General features: G+C 46.9%; 6 protein-coding genes across 6 annotated transcripts; 2 read left to right on the top strand and 4 right to left on the bottom strand.

Moving 5' to 3' along the window:
* Positions 1–2852: 2852 nt before the first annotated feature.
* Positions 2853–3597, bottom strand: F5Y00DRAFT_234336 (uncharacterized protein). The gene has a single exon (XM_048007416.1). The coding sequence runs from the start codon at positions 3321–3323 to the stop codon at positions 2895–2897; it is 429 nt and encodes a 142-aa protein (XP_047865899.1). The 5' UTR covers positions 3324–3597; the 3' UTR covers positions 2853–2894.
* Positions 3598–3636: 39 nt separating this feature from the next.
* F5Y00DRAFT_234335 (uncharacterized protein) lies at positions 3637–4077 on the top strand. The gene has a single exon (XM_048007415.1). It carries the CDS (start codon positions 3655–3657, stop codon positions 4015–4017), a length of 363 nt encoding a protein of 120 aa, XP_047865898.1. The 5' UTR covers positions 3637–3654; the 3' UTR covers positions 4018–4077.
* Positions 4078–5015: 938 nt separating this feature from the next.
* On the bottom strand, positions 5016–5336 carry F5Y00DRAFT_261073 (uncharacterized protein; the record flags this gene model as incomplete). Its single annotated transcript, XM_048011136.1, has 1 exon — positions 5016–5336. One exon carries the CDS (start codon positions 5334–5336, stop codon positions 5016–5018), a length of 321 nt encoding a protein of 106 aa, XP_047865897.1.
* Positions 5337–7082: 1746 nt separating this feature from the next.
* On the top strand, positions 7083–8081 carry F5Y00DRAFT_261072 (uncharacterized protein; the record flags this gene model as incomplete). Its single annotated transcript, XM_048011135.1, has 1 exon — positions 7083–8081. One exon carries the CDS (start codon positions 7083–7085, stop codon positions 8079–8081), a length of 999 nt encoding a protein of 332 aa, XP_047865896.1.
* Positions 8082–9239: 1158 nt separating this feature from the next.
* On the bottom strand, positions 9240–11132 carry F5Y00DRAFT_234334 (thymidylate kinase-domain-containing protein). The gene is made up of 3 exons (XM_048007414.1): positions 10156–11132; positions 9976–10084; positions 9240–9885 (listed from the first exon to the last, which is right to left on the bottom strand). The coding sequence occupies exons 1-3, from the start codon at positions 10712–10714 to the stop codon at positions 9339–9341; spliced, it is 1215 nt and encodes a 404-aa protein (XP_047865895.1). The 5' UTR covers positions 10715–11132; the 3' UTR covers positions 9240–9338.
* A 569-nt stretch (positions 11133–11701) lies between these two features.
* Positions 11702–13125, bottom strand: F5Y00DRAFT_261070 (uncharacterized protein; the record flags this gene model as incomplete). The annotated part of the gene is made up of 2 exons (XM_048011134.1): positions 11702–12843; positions 13041–13125. The coding sequence occupies 2 exons, from the start codon at positions 13123–13125 to the stop codon at positions 11702–11704; spliced, it is 1227 nt and encodes a 408-aa protein (XP_047865894.1).
* Between the last annotated feature and the right edge of the window lie 1569 nt (positions 13126–14694).

Raw genomic sequence — 14694 nt, 5'->3', positions numbered from 1 at the left:
GAGTCTCGGTGTAGAACCCCAAATATATAAAGTATCTAGCGATAGGAACAAAGTATTGTCATCGACACCCAACGTAACAATTAGTAACTTAGAGAAAGAAACCAAAGAAGTTGTAGACAATTATTATGACCTAGATATGAGCAAAAGAAGGCCGCGGAATTGTGTTTCAAGCAACGATTCTACCCGCACAAAGAAATTGTCCTAGATTTAAAAAATTTGTTCGGGTACTAATTCTTGCGCACCTTTACCACTGGCTATTGAGTGAGTATGGTAGAACCACAGGCAGACATAATAGTTTGCTTTTAACAGCATGATTTGATGATAGGTTTAAGGTAATTTTTCCCAATTGCCCTACTGGAGTCTAACATGATAATGCGTCTTCCTAGAACATAAGAGTACCCCTTTTCATTCCTAGTATAAATTTGAGTTTGAGGATAGTCTTTCTATCATAGGTATAATACTACCTACATAAAAGCCTATTCTTATAATGATACTTAAGGGAATACCCTCGCTCTTCCCGGATGAGAGGATACGTATCTCGCCGAGGGAAATATTATTCAACGGATACACGGCTCATGCTCGTCTTGAGCAAACCCGGGAAAATGTATGAGCGCGACTCTTGGCGTTGTCTCGATCTCATCGCTTGGCACCCCTTCCGTGATGATGACTATGTTATGTACAAACCCGCACAGCGGTCGGCTTACCTTAGGTACGTCTGTGTAGGTAGACGGTTAGATAGTGCGATAGGGCTCTTTCTATGGTATAGGGTAGGTATTTTGTATCAAACCTCTTAATAGCGAGGTTTATGATGTCCAAGTAGTGAAGGGGCTAGATCTCCTTGTGGACCGTAGGATTTTCAACCAATTAGAAGTTCCATATTCGATCCATCTAAGAGTGCCACAGCTCACAAAGCAGCCCCTGCAGGGAATTGATCTCGGAATAATGCCAAGCGAAACCGGAGAGCACTTTGAAACCTAGGCATCCAAAGCTTTCTCATCAACACCCTTTCGAATCCTTTAAGATTAATATGCCCATTCTCTTGAGCCCCAAACACGTGCTTTCGCCTCAATTCGGAGCTGATAAAGGTAGGTACCTACCTACCTAGGGTTGCATGTAATTTTTGCCTTCAATATACAGCTTTTGCTTTTGAACAGAATTTCAAGCGCACGAACCTGCTCGTCTAAACCAAAATAAGAGACTATCAAAAGAGGGCCTTATTTTTCTTTCCTACATAGAGGCGCCAATCAATATACCTTACATAATATATTTCCCGTATTCAACCTTATGATACGAGGCATGCGGGAGAGTAAACAACGGGAAACTAATATAATGGAGACAGTATTAAGTCTAGATAAGCTTATATCCCAAGACCTTACCCATGGGTCGGAATCACCACTTTTATTCGCTTTGAACCCCATGTGCCCATAGTCCATCCTGCATGGGGCCGGAAAACTGGACATCCGAAGTCAGCTTCAGATGACAAGGGGCATTCGGCACGACGTTTACCATTTTGACGTACAGGCCGAATACCGCCAAGACGTCACGCTCAGCCTTTGTTAGTAAGGCAAATATCGAATTTGCATACTAGATCTTCCCATGGGTAACCTTCACAACAACCCCCTCAGGATCTAAACCAAGGTTCTACCAGAGATGTCACCTCATGTAGCCCCTAGCTTAGGATTAGATGCCCCTGTGCAGCATCATTCTTGGGTATCTTGTGAATGCAACCGTCGCTCAGGTTGAGGATAGGCAAACTAGGGTATAAGTCTTGGTATTCTACATCTCTCATCTTCTCCCACGAAGATCAGGGACCATGCTCTTCCGTTCATTCTCTCTCATCTCAACCTGAACCTCTCTCTTGTGTGCTTGCACTTCGCTTCTCTTTTCGCGGTCGATCCGTTCCTTTTTCTCTTACGCCTTCAATATTCGTTCGTTTCGTTTTAACGGCTGAGCCAGTTTAATTTTATAGTAGTTTAGACTTTTGTACTCTGAGAGTTCTTCTAATCATATTACTCATTTTTGGATCCACCTATTTAGTTATCATTACTCCTTCATATTTACAAAGCTATGCAGTTCTCTAACAGCTATATACCGGCACTGTTGGCCCTCGTCTCTGTAGCGGCTGCTACGGGAGGTGCGGCCCCAGCTGAGGTTGTTACGGAGACGATTCACGAGACAGTTCATGTGGTAAGTAACTCTGCAAATCGCTTTCTATACCCTAATGGATTTACGCCGAATCCGGTCCTTTTATTGAAATAACCGTTAGGTGTCTACCTATATAGGCTAACACCAAAACTTCAGACATTACCACCAGAAACAATAAAAGAAACGATACATATGACCCTGCCGCCAGAAACAATTAAGGAGACGATACATATGACTCTGCCTCCTGAGACTGTCAAGGAGACTGTAAAGGAGACCGTAAAAGAGACCATGCATGTGACTCTACCACCGGAAACAGTGAAGGAAACTATCCACGTTACCCTACCTCCAGAAACAGTCAAGGAGACAGTTCATGTTACTCAACCGCCAGAGACGATAAAAGAGACGGTACACGTCACCCTACCTCCACAGACCGTGAAGGAAACCGTACACTTTACTCTACCACCGCAAACAGTGAAGGAAACAATACATGTCCCGGTGACAGAGGTTGTTCATGTTACGAAGACCGAAGTCCAAAAGGAATCGATTACACTACCTCCACAGACGGTGAAGGAAACAGTTCATGTCACTATCCCCGTCACGAAGGTAGAAGAGAAGCTCCTCACGAAGACCGAACTAAAGACGGAAACCAAGCACGAAATAAAGACTGAAGTACAAACCGCGATTCAAACGAAGCTCGAGACCGTCCACATTACGCTTCCTCCCCAGACTGTCAAAGAAACGCTGCCTCCTCAGACGGTGAAGGAGACGGTGCATGTCAGCATTCCTGTCACTAAGGTGGAAACTGTGAAGGAAACCGTACACGTCGATGTTCCGGTAACCACGGTGCAGACAGTGAAGGAAACTGTACATGTGAGCGTTCCCGTAACGCAGGTACAAACTGTGAAGGAGACGGTACATGTTACTATCCCCGTCACGAAAGTTGAGACGTTGAAGGAGACGTTGAAGGAGACCGTCGCTGTGAGCGTACCCGTGACGAAGGTGGAAACTCTCAAGGAAACTCTCAAGGAAAGTATCCCTGTTACGCAAAAAGAGACAGTAAAGGAGACGGTGAAGGAGACACTACATGTTAGTATTCCGGTAACCAAGGTGGAAACAGAAACTGCCAAGGAGACGGTACACGTGAGCATTCCGGTCACAGTGAAGGAATCAGTAGCCATCAGTGTTCCCGTGACGGTGAAGGAGAGCGTTGCTGTTACGGTCCCTATCACCGAGGTCAAATCGATCCATGAGACTGTAGCTGTCACGAAGACCGAAGTATCGCATAAGCTCGAGACGGTTGCGCTTACAAAGACAGAGGTCTTGAGCCATCTACAGACACAGGTTCTCACAGAGACGGTCCATGCATCTCTACCGCCGCAGACGGTTAAGGAGACCGTTCATATCACCAAAGCTGTGACAGAAACTGTCCACGTGACCCTTTCGGCATATACCCAGACGGTGCACGAGACGGTACACGAGACAGTCCACGTTACTCTGCCGCCGCATGTGATGACGGTGTCCGAAGTAGTCCATGTTACTGTTACAGAAATGGCAGAGGCCTGCCATCAAACGGAAATAATCGTTCACGAAACCACTCCCACCGTGGTTCATGAGACTATCGTAGTCCCACCTATGGTTCACACAACGTCCGCGGCCCCCCTAATGATTCACACGACATCTACGGCCATGCATTATGTTAACACCACGTCGGTTGCTCCTCCCATGGTCCAGACGACCGTCGTGGTTTCTAAAGCGACGGGCCATATGGCACCATCCAGCACAAGTACAAGTGTATTAGCAGTTTTGCTACCCGCATCGTCTCTATCATTAGGATATATGGTGCCCCACAATGCCCGGCGATGGCAGGCGTGAGCTCTCCGGTTCGTGGCTTAATACACTACAGTAGGGTCGTGGGATATTGATGGGTTCAACGGAGTGTGGTTTTTGATATAATATGGGTTGCTTGCGGGTCTTAGAAGAGTTTGGCAAATGTAGGATTTTCGTAATGCTTAAGTGCGGTCTATTTTTCTCTATGTTTCGGTCTCTTTAGCCCATGCTTGGATGGATTTTACGCAAATAGGAAAAGCAACAACAACGAGGTATATTTTGATATTTGAAACTGTATATTTGACTAGAAATGCCCTGTAGACCTTGTACAGAGCTCGGGCTGCTGTAAGTACCTACCTATAGTTTCTTATCTATCCTCTTGTAAAACTCCTCGAGTCCGGGTTAGTAGCTTTATTTTATGGACCATGCTATGTCAATACCCCAAGGCATAGATAGCCAGCAATGGCCTAGTTCCTCCTAACCAGGTGCGTATGTTTTAAGGCTTATAAAGGTAAAATCGGAATAACAATATCGGTGCGAGATAGGCTAGCACGCGATTAGCCATCTCTACTACGAGGTACTAATGCACAATAGGTAGTAAATCTAGACGCTCCATGCGATGGGATCACTAGAATCGTCATTCCCGAGTCCAACGCGAAACTTGTACTTTTCATGGTTAAGCCTTGGACGAAATGCTACACTTTTTGATTTTCTGACCCCTATTTATTGATTAACTACCTGACATAACCTCAGTAGGGTAGTACGGTACGTCTCTCAAAGGCTTATGTTCTCCTAGCTAGCAATGGATGAATGGTGGTACAATTGTTCAATGCGGTCGTGGAAACTCGGACCAAAATAGTGTACAAGCAAAGTAAAGCGCAATAGCTTCGATCACAATAATATCGTAGGACGTTGAGCATCCTAGAATTCGAACCTCCTACCCCAAAGAGTGGGCAACTGACCCTACTCATATTCAACCTTTCCGTGCCTTGATTCCCAATCGATCCTTCATAGGTGCCTAGTATTCTTGCCTTCGAGGCTCCTTATGCAGGTCGCTTGCCGTCGTCGACGGGACATCCACCGTTCTTCAAGCAATGGCTGCTGATTCGTAGGTCTTGGCAGTGTGGGCATCGTCTTGGGGTGGGGGTGTTGGCCTGGCGGGAGCTTTCGCCGCCATCATCTTCCTTAGCCGCTTGGCTGCCTAGGTCTGCGTAGTACTGTTGAAGGCGACGGCGGTGTAGTTTGTACTGGGCTCGTCCCGTTTTTCCTTCGCGGCGGAACTCGGCAACTTTTTCGACCAGCTCCTGGATAAGAAGGAGATCCAGTTCCTTCTGCTGCTCGGTCACGAGTTGAGAGGTAGGCATCTTGTTGATGAATGGATTCGGTCTTAGATCGGGGTATAGTTAAAGAGGTAGGTACCAAGTAATTGTAGGTAGAGATAGCGAGAATGGGAGTTGTGTTTTGGCTTATTCGAGAGTAAAAGATTATATGATGGAATTTCCTGTGGGCTCTTCTCTTGGAGTACGAGTAAGAGTAGGCGGTCTTGTCACGAGCTATGTTTATTGCAGATTAATTAGTCTTGATAGTTGCACAATTTCTGTGGAAGATCTTAGACTCACCAGCGCTGCCTGGCTTTAGGTTAGACAAATGTCCATCCAACCTTGGCGGTCCAACCCAACTGCTTCGTCTACTTCCAAATTCCCCAATTCTCAATTGTAATATTTGCGTATGTATCAAAGTAAGTATTTAGAGGTCTTGCTATTTTGAGTCAACTTTGCGTGATGAAATAGTTGCTAGGTCACTGGTATTAACAATGGACACATCGTCATGGCGAGTAAGTAGTTAGGGGAAGTGAATCGCCATGACGATTTGTGACTAAGCCTCTAACCTCGAGGACTTGAACAGAGCAACAAACAGAAGCTACCTAATTTATAAGCCCAAAATCAACCTGCAGGACTTAGGTACTCTTAAAAAAAGGCCGCTCATTTCCATCGTTCCATCCTCTATCACGCCCTTCAACTTCCGTAAGAAGGCTAGGAGTGATCATCCAAACTTACAAGTAGCAATCGATGCCCAAATCTGGCCCAAGGTATGAAGCGTGAGCACGACCTTTGATCATATATCCTATTATACTCCTTATTCATAATGGAAATTAACGAAGAAAGGATCATGAAAAGAAAATGACCATTGAGCATATGAAAAGGGGGGTAAACTTTAAACCGACTAACCATAATATTTTAACATTGAAGAACCTGATTCTCTTCCTTATTTCGATCAGTTCTTATTTTCTTTGAAACCGTATCACTCCCATGAGGCAGAGATCATTTACTGGACATCGTCTAGGTAGTATTGCTACATCTAGACAATAATTAACCGTCATAACCCACCCAGCACAATTATTACCCTTAAGACCATGTAGTGACTATTTTCGAAACCGGGTTGGGATATTTCTTTCACTCCTTTAAGATAGTAGCAGGAAATGATGCCATATTTCTATTGAGGGATAGTCTCGATTACCTATGAAAAGGGAATAATCTAAAATTATCTAGGTACTCACACAGGATTTGCCTCAGGATGGAATTTTGATTTGCTTACCAGTGTGAACGATTTTGAAGAGAGGAACTAATGTAACAAAGCAGTTAAAGACGTTATGTATGCAGTATAGCCGTCCCAAGAGTAGCCTTTTGCTGAGAATATTCTCACTTTGAGACCATCCTACCACATCTTCAGAAGAAGGTGATACATATGACGAGGGTAGCCAAGCTAGTTGCTCTAATCCTCGAGGAATCCATGTTAGGTTCCTTCCCACTGTCAAGCCGCATGTAAAGCCGCATGTAAAGCCGCATGTAAAGCCGCATCGTGACAGGTGCCCATCTCGTACCCCAATCACCCTGATGGTCGTGGCCTTGCCCTAATACATGTACCATTGTACTTGTTCACACTTTCACGATACATTTTCAGTGGCTGAGCCCAGTTGATGCGGGAACCACCACCCTCTAGGTTCACCATTATCTGCTCACTTTGCAAGAACAGCGGGTCTTAAATAACAACAATCAGAACCCAGATTCTTCAAGCATATTCTCTTCTGACAAATCCCATTACATGTATAAATGGGCCAACGAATCTCAAAGCCAGTCACTTCGCACGAAGCCGACTCTCCTCACGAGGAAAATTCGCAAAAACAAAGACAGTATTACCCTATTCAACCCAGCCCCGTCAAAAAAGACGAGATGGACCTCTCACTAGGAGAAGCCATCCATAAAGATGACGAAACTCAAGGCCAAGCTACCCCTGGAATTGAGAGTGATGGAGAGCCGCAGTACGAGTGGCTTCTGGCTAAGTTGGCAAACGAACAGCCTCCCCCCGAGACGACCGCAGCCAGTTCGTCGAGCGGCGAATTGTACCAACGCGAATATTCCATCTACTTAGAGATTTTCAAGGCGAACATCGCGAAGAATGGTATCAACATCATCCAAGTAGAGAAGGTCTTCCAGACACCCATCTGGTCCGGCGGCAACATCATCTTCCTCAACTACAATTCTAGTTCATCATCCTCCATGGTTTCCACGCACGATACCACGCACGATACCACACACGAAACTGCGCACGGTACTGCGCAAAATGCTACGCAAGGTACTCCCGAAGCTAGTGAGCCGGCCGTGTATAAAGGTTTCGATACTGAAATGTATTTCTTCGAGCTCAACTTCTACTACTACAAATACAAGGACTGGTTCCGCTGCATGGTAGACTCGTTCTGGGGCCCGCAAATCGCGTCGGTCTTCCAGATAATCCATAACAATCGCCCCTTCATCCAGATTGCCTTTAAGCTCAGTTGGAGCTTCGCAGGTGAACGAGAGAAATACTACGCAAGCGTGATGATGTTCCTGCACATCATTGCCCGTCTGCGCCCATTGCAGGGACTCGGTCCTCTCACGGATATCTTCGGCTTCTCTCTTGTTAACTTCTCTGGCAAGGTAATCACCGAATTTGAGACGGTTGAACGTCTTGGGGTCGACAGACCTGAGGGCGAGGGAAGCCAGTCCAGAAAGTTCGTCGTCCGCCATCCTATCGAGGCTTGGCGAAGCGTAGTCGTCACGATTAAGGATTAAAGAAGCGAGATCCCTTACGACTCGGAATGATACTAGTCTGGATGAATTGGGGGGAGGGTATTGCTTGGCTGGATAGGGGAAATACTTTGAGAGCATCGCGAAATGGTAGCAGAAAAGGGACCTAGGAGGTATTCATGTGCATTAGCAATGAGCTTAGTTTGAGTAGCTTTACTCAGATAATTACGTTTGCATTGTCCCCGAGAGAGGGATCGTAATAGGAATGAATATCATTATTTTCCCAACTCACCTAGCCGTAGTACTCTCCCAGATTGACCTACCTAATGGCAAGTCTTTGGCCAACCGATTCAATAACATAAGTAGTAAGCTCAGCTTCCTCCGCCGACACGGTAAATATGTCCAGATATGCCAGAGCGAATTATGCTCGGTGCTACGTCCAGTATATAAATCGTCCCGATCATCGCCCTGTTCGACTAATGCTCCCTTATGCGAAATACCTATACGTACCTCAATATCTACAGGTTAAACAATATAAGAGATTGTAGATATTTCTCGGTGGATTTAACAGCGGACAGTGCGAATTCCTCCACAAGCTAACGCATCTGAGAGCGGAGGTCTGAATAGGGGAACACAGCCGTTAGGTATACCGATTAATAAGTGCTGGAGTGAGAAATGGGTACTAACCAGCATTCAATATACGGAGAGCATCATCAAAGCCATCGTATTACTGCACAATCTTTTAGACGTAATCACACCATCTCGTAGACTCTCTGTAACCTGATTACTGGCTCCATAGTCTAGGGTTAGGGTTCCTCGTGGAATATTGAAGCTATTCCCATACTTATGTTCATATTTCCTTGTGATAAATGTGATAGGCAAATGATTCAATAATGCTTCCTCGATATTTACCTACCTACCGCAGGAAACTAGGGAAGATAGGGGGGTAGTTGTTTCTTAGTTGAATATTGACAATTAACATCCTTTAACTACATTAGGAGGCCACCTAACAAACCCTATCGTCAGCCGAACTCCCTCAGATATATGCCAAGATCTGAGCGCCCAGAGAAATGTTTCTCCAATGGGACGGGGCCCTGTTGTACGGACGGAGACTTAAGAAGGACGGGTCTCCCCACACTACGGAGAGTTTGAGCCGCATACGAAAGAGGGGAGAAAGGCATTGTCAAACATAGGAAAGTTATGCCCAAGTACAAAGGTTTGATTTCGATTTCTATAAATTCAATACCATGCTACAAGGTCACAATTCCGTCAGTACACCAGTCGAATACGTCGGATATAGTTTTACCGTACGATCCGTACGGTTCTTCCGACCTCGCCTCGTTCCACTGCTTCTAGTCTCGGCAGTACGAGATCCCATACTCTCTCAGACAGACTCTCGACATCGAGATCCGCATCTACGATTTGAATATCCTCTTCCTCCTGCCTGAACTCACCCTCCTCGCTGTTACTACCATCTCCACCTCTACTTGTTCCATTCCCGAGCCTCTCCGCCTCACCACCTCTTCTCGGAACCTTACTGCTGCCGTTGTTCCCCACAGCGCTACCGAGGTCTCCCATGCTAAGGCCCCAAAACAGATCTCTGACGCGCCGCTGCATCTCGCCTTTCTCGTAGACTTCACCACCCCAACCGCCACGTTCGCGCGCGACTTCTTCCTCTAGGTCTAGGAAAAGAACCATGTCTGGTCTGGGCAAGCCGACCTCGGGCGCCTTGGCCCAGGATAGTGATAGGCTCTTGATATTTTTAGCTGCGCTGTATACGATACCGCTATGGTAGAAGCGGTCGCAGATTATAGTATGACCAGCCTCCAACTCTGTCTTGATTTTCTTGCTATAAGAGAGCGAAGTTAGATACGAGATAACTACACCATACGAAGTTATAGAACGGTGTGAGAATTTGGCGTGATTAAAAGAAACTTACACAGCTTCCCATCGATTAGCACTAAACAACAGGTGAATAACATGATCTTCGATCTCCGTCTCGCCCTTGAGATACGAGTCGATCATCTTACCGATAGGCGTTGTCCTATCTATATCGGCACCATTAGCAGCGAATACAATACTTTACATCATCAGCAGCATAGCGAAGTATCCCGCTTACCAGGAAATCGCATAAACCGCACCTCCCGACCGCTCTCGATACACCTCTGCTGCAGTAATTTTGCCTGCGTCGTCTTCCCCGCACGGTCCATTCCCTCGAACACAACGAAAGCGCCGCGCACTGGTTTCGACGGCGGCGCTACTACCTTCTCGATGCCATCCATATCGTCCCCTGCAGAATTATCAACGGCATCTTTATCTTCGATACTGACATCCTTCACAGCTTCTGCAGGCTCAACCTCGGCGGCGGCCGGAGCCGGAGCTGGGATCTGTGCTTGCGAGGGATTCTGAGGAGATATCTGAGGCGGCGCTAACACGGGCGGAGCACCTGTGGCCACGGTTATCGAGTCCCCATCCTCATTCGCGTTTACCAGCTTGGACTTCTCCGTCAGGGGCGAAGTACTCTGAGCGCCGTCTGTTGCAGGTCTTGAGGAGGGGGGTGACCGCGGCTCTGCTGGGGGTGTGGCGGGTTGAGCGCCCTCCCGCGTAGGTGAAGACTGTAACGCCACGGCCGACGACGCTATTGTCGCGGCTGTCGCGAGATCGTTTATTGAAGCCATTGATCCACCCAATAGATTTGGTACCCAGGTAGGGAGGTTGGCAAGTGAGACACGCAACACTAATGAAGCTAGTTTCAAGACACGATGAACTCGATATAGTAGTTAGTGGTTGATAAATAAGAATTGTATGAACATGTATGAGCAGTGTGTTTCATGTGAATATCAATTGGATGTAAGATGTATCGGTATCGAAATAAGTCGTCGACTAAGCCCTCTTTAAAGCGCTAAAGTACCTGACCTAATGATATGATGTCGAATGATATGAAGAGGATTGTGGCCAAAATGCTACTAAAATACATACAGCGACTAAAATGCAGAATGCAGTGGCTTACCGCGATTCTACATAAGCCTGAGCGCGTCTGAAGTGGAGCCACTCTATGGTTACTGGTTACATAATTCTTGGATCGTTCGCTGTTCCTGTACGAAGTAGGTGCTTTGGAGACGGCACTAGTGAAGGATGTCGTACAGAGTGCAGTTATACTGCTTAAGCGCGCAACCAGCATAGATAGCGCGACCGAACAGCCGAGTAAGCAGTTATTAGCTATTATTAGCATTATTTAGGTAAGCGAAATAGCACCCATTAGTCGCAAACATATACGAGCTCATATTAATGCTCCTCTTCATCACATTCATATAGTACTTCGAAACAATAGACAGCGTTGCAGAGCGTATATTGACGGGCGCCCAAGTGCAAGAAGTAGGCCCTGAAAAAAAATAGAAAAATAACACAAGCCGTATGTACAAGAATTCGTACAAAAAAAAGATCAGCGTAAAGCAGAATACCAACCGGCCCAGTCCGCCACCTTGCCATAGAACCCCAGCCGTAGCCCATAATCTCTGAAGAAATGCCCCGTGACGCCATTGCTACCTCCCGTAGGCTACAGAATCTAGGTATTAGGGGACTGGAAAAAAAAACCCATCAGTCCAAAAAGAGCTCCGAAAACAACGTACAATCCATAATCCGTAACATTATCGTCCATTACTTCATTAGCACTCTGTCGCTTCCACTATAGTTCCCTCTGCTTCATCCTTCGCGCTTCCGCTTTCCCATACCTCGAAGCTCTCGCCCGTTCCCTCCATCGGCTCGAGTACAGCCGCGCCCGGGGCAGGTTCGTCTGCCTTCTCCATTAACTGGTCTACGGATTGTGCGCCGTCATCAGCGTTAAGTTGAGGTGCATCCGATTCGCCAGAGTTAAGCGCAGGGGTGACGTCAGGTCGGTACCGTGTCTGTGGTTGGGATTGGGATTCGCTAACTTCTTCGTCATCACCCGGTATGATGACGATAGTATTCTCATCGCATCCCTCCGAGTAGTACTCGCGAACATTCATCTCGCCGAGAGGATTCCTTTCCTTCTCAAACACCATCTCGTCCTCTGCTACATGTCTAGCAGCCCGCGGCCGCGAGGTCTGAGAGACGTCATCCACCGGAGGTACATTTTCCTTGCCCTCGGCACGTTCTCGCTGGCGCCGAGTCTCACTCTCTTCGTCCGAGCTGATGTCTAGTACGCAAGTGCTGTGCTGTAGTAGATTGGTCATTTCTTGCTCCGGGGTGTCTTCGTGGATATCGAAGAACCACGATTGCTTCATATCTCCCTCCTGCAGGCTGTCGAGACCAAGGGAACTAGATGAAGACTTTGCCGCGGAAGAGGCTTTGCGACCGGCATAGCTCGGGATGGTACCCTTAAGAGCCGCATCCAACGAGAATGGTGCAGAAGATGCGCTCGAGGAACTGAAGCTGGGCGGGTTCACTCGAGAGAAGGCCTTAGTTCGTTGGCGGGAAGAGAGGATACCGGACCTCTTGCCACGGGTTGGAGATCGGCCAGCGGGAGCCGAAAGGGGTGTGGATCTAGCCGAGCTGATGTTCAGTTTCGAAACAGGCGACTTGGGGTTAAGTAAGGACCGTGCGCGCGGAGCCGCTGCCTTAGGTGGACTGAGAATAGAGACAACATCGTTGGCACTAGCCGATTTCGCGAGAATGAATGACGGCTTGACGAAAGAATCCTTGGGGGCAAAGACATTATCCGAGCCCTTTGATCTCTTAGAGTAGAGCACCGGGTCCACGTTCTCGAAATCGTCCGTATCTAAGCTGTCTGATGCTTTTCGCTTCGGAGACGACGCGTTTGAGAGAGCTATGAACACAGTTTAGTATGCAATCCTTCAAAAATTCAAAAATTCAATATGGATTGCAAGGGTTCCTGGTTCATATTTAAAAACAGCTTGGCGAACAAGATGGTGTTGATTTGCATTGGACAAAAAGACAAGACACGATACAATTGGAAGTATTCAAAGTTCTGCGGATATCACAGATCTCCCCCTCTGGACTTACCATTCTGTCTGTTCTTGAGACTTGTTAATGTCTGCAAGCGCGCTCCATCGAGAGGCGCAAAGGGTTGACGAGTTATGGTAGCCATGGTTGTAAGTTGTGACGTGGACTTGAAGGGTGAAGGGGTTGAAGAGATCCAGATGCCCAATCGAACCACAAAATGTTGGTTCTAAATTGATTCAATCCGAGGCAACCAAGATTGGCACTACGGAAATTGATCGCAATTACCAATAAGTTGTAATAACAACTAGAGGCAAGGTTCACGACAATGATTGATACCCAAGACAGGGGAAAAAGTTGACTGCCACGATTGTTTGTTTATTATTTTTTGTCGTGAACAATTGATATCGTCAAACTCGGCGCAGCAGCAAACCAAACTTGTTGTACCAGTATGGATGGGGAGGGGGGGAGGTAAGAGGAAAAGTGGGCGAGGGACTGCGTAGGTGGGAATTGACAAGTCTTATTGCATCTCAGAGGGCGTCCGGGGACAAGGTAGCTTGTAGCTTGGCTGGATGTATGTACCGGTAGGTCGCGACGGGGGAGGCCAGAAATGGAGAACGATGGTAACGCGGAGATCGATGTCTTGGGATAATGCAGCTTAAAATTATCAGACCAAGCTGGGAGTCAGGAAGCGCCGTCTGCTAGTCAAAAGGAGGAAAGTGAATAAGGGGATCAGAGGACGCTGAGTGGATGGAGGTAGGTTGGATGGCTGCAGGTGTGCGTAGGAAGATATGCAAGGAAATTAAGATATGGGATATGGGATATGGGATGGGATAGAGAGGGAAGAAGTGATTGATGATTGATGATTGATGCTCGCACTCAAATGTTTCAGGCAAGCTTAATATGTTTGGTAGGCTGCATCGGCTGTAGGATGTAGGATGTACATACCTATGTGAGTGTAGTAGGTCGGTAGTATGTATGTAGGGTGAATAGGGTGAGTACCTCTAAAGGGTGAGTTAAAGGGTGAGTTTTTTCCCTTCGTGTTTGAACGCGTGGTGTTGGTGTAAATGGGGAAGATGGGGAAACAGAATCCAATCAGAAGAAAGGAGGCAGCTCTACACTAGTGTAAAAGGGAGTTTAGATACCCAGATACCATATTACATGCAGTACATGCAGGTTTTGAGGTGGATCGGTGCAAGGGCTGAAGTTGATTTAACTGGATCGGGGCCAAGGTAATGCAGGGAATTCGAAGTCATGTCTCTCAATTCTCCTGTTCTCTTATGCGAATCCCCTAGTTTCCAGTCTCTGATTTGTTAGATTCACTCGACACCGTCTCACCCAGACACCTACCACTACCCTACCACTACCCGGAAGTGATTTGAATCTGCAACTGTGCGACTAAAAAAGAACCAATAGTCGCGTTCAAATTCTACTATGTAGCCAATGTAGCCAAGATTGGTTTCTAAAAGGAGCCTTAACCGAACGAGCCACAAGAAGCAACCCAAGAAACACCCAAGAGATCGCGCCTTGTTGTGGGACTTGAAATGTTCCTACGCGCAAACCGGATGCAGGGGTCCGCGCTTTTCGCGTCCATAAAGGACTTGGCCTTCCCTCCCCCCCCCCCTCCGCTCCCCTCTCTCCCCATCGTCATCGCGCCGGGCGGGAATGTCAGGAACCATTTACCATTTGCCACTAAGTAATACTTAAAGTCCATGTA

The sequence above is a fragment of the Daldinia vernicosa genome, assembly GCF_022497035.1.
Source record: "Daldinia vernicosa strain CBS 139.73 unplaced genomic scaffold F5Y00scaffold_17, whole genome shotgun sequence".
Taxonomy (NCBI): Eukaryota; Fungi; Ascomycota; class Sordariomycetes; order Xylariales; family Hypoxylaceae; genus Daldinia; species Daldinia vernicosa.
This window is presented reverse-complemented; position numbering and strand designations above follow the sequence as displayed.

Excerpts from the sequence above, each read along its gene's own strand:
- F5Y00DRAFT_234334 (XM_048007414.1), bottom strand. The coding sequence starts at position 10,714 with ATGGCTTCAATAAACGATCTCGCGACAGCCGCGACAATAGCGTCGTCG. Across the intron at positions 10,085-10,155 it reads GCGGTTTATGCGATTTCCTG|ATAGGACAACGCCTATCGGT; the intron begins GTAAGCGGGATA and ends GTGCCGATATAG. Across the intron at positions 9,886-9,975 it reads GCTAATCGATGGGAAGCTGT|CAAGAAAATCAAGACAGAGT; the intron begins GTAAGTTTCTTT and ends GCTCTCTTATAG.
- F5Y00DRAFT_234335 (XM_048007415.1), top strand. The coding sequence starts at position 3,655 with ATGACGGTGTCCGAAGTAGTCCATGTTACTGTTACAGAAATGGCAGAG.
- F5Y00DRAFT_234336 (XM_048007416.1), bottom strand. The coding sequence starts at position 3,323 with ATGGCTACTGATTCCTTCACTGTGACCGGAATGCTCACGTGTACCGTC.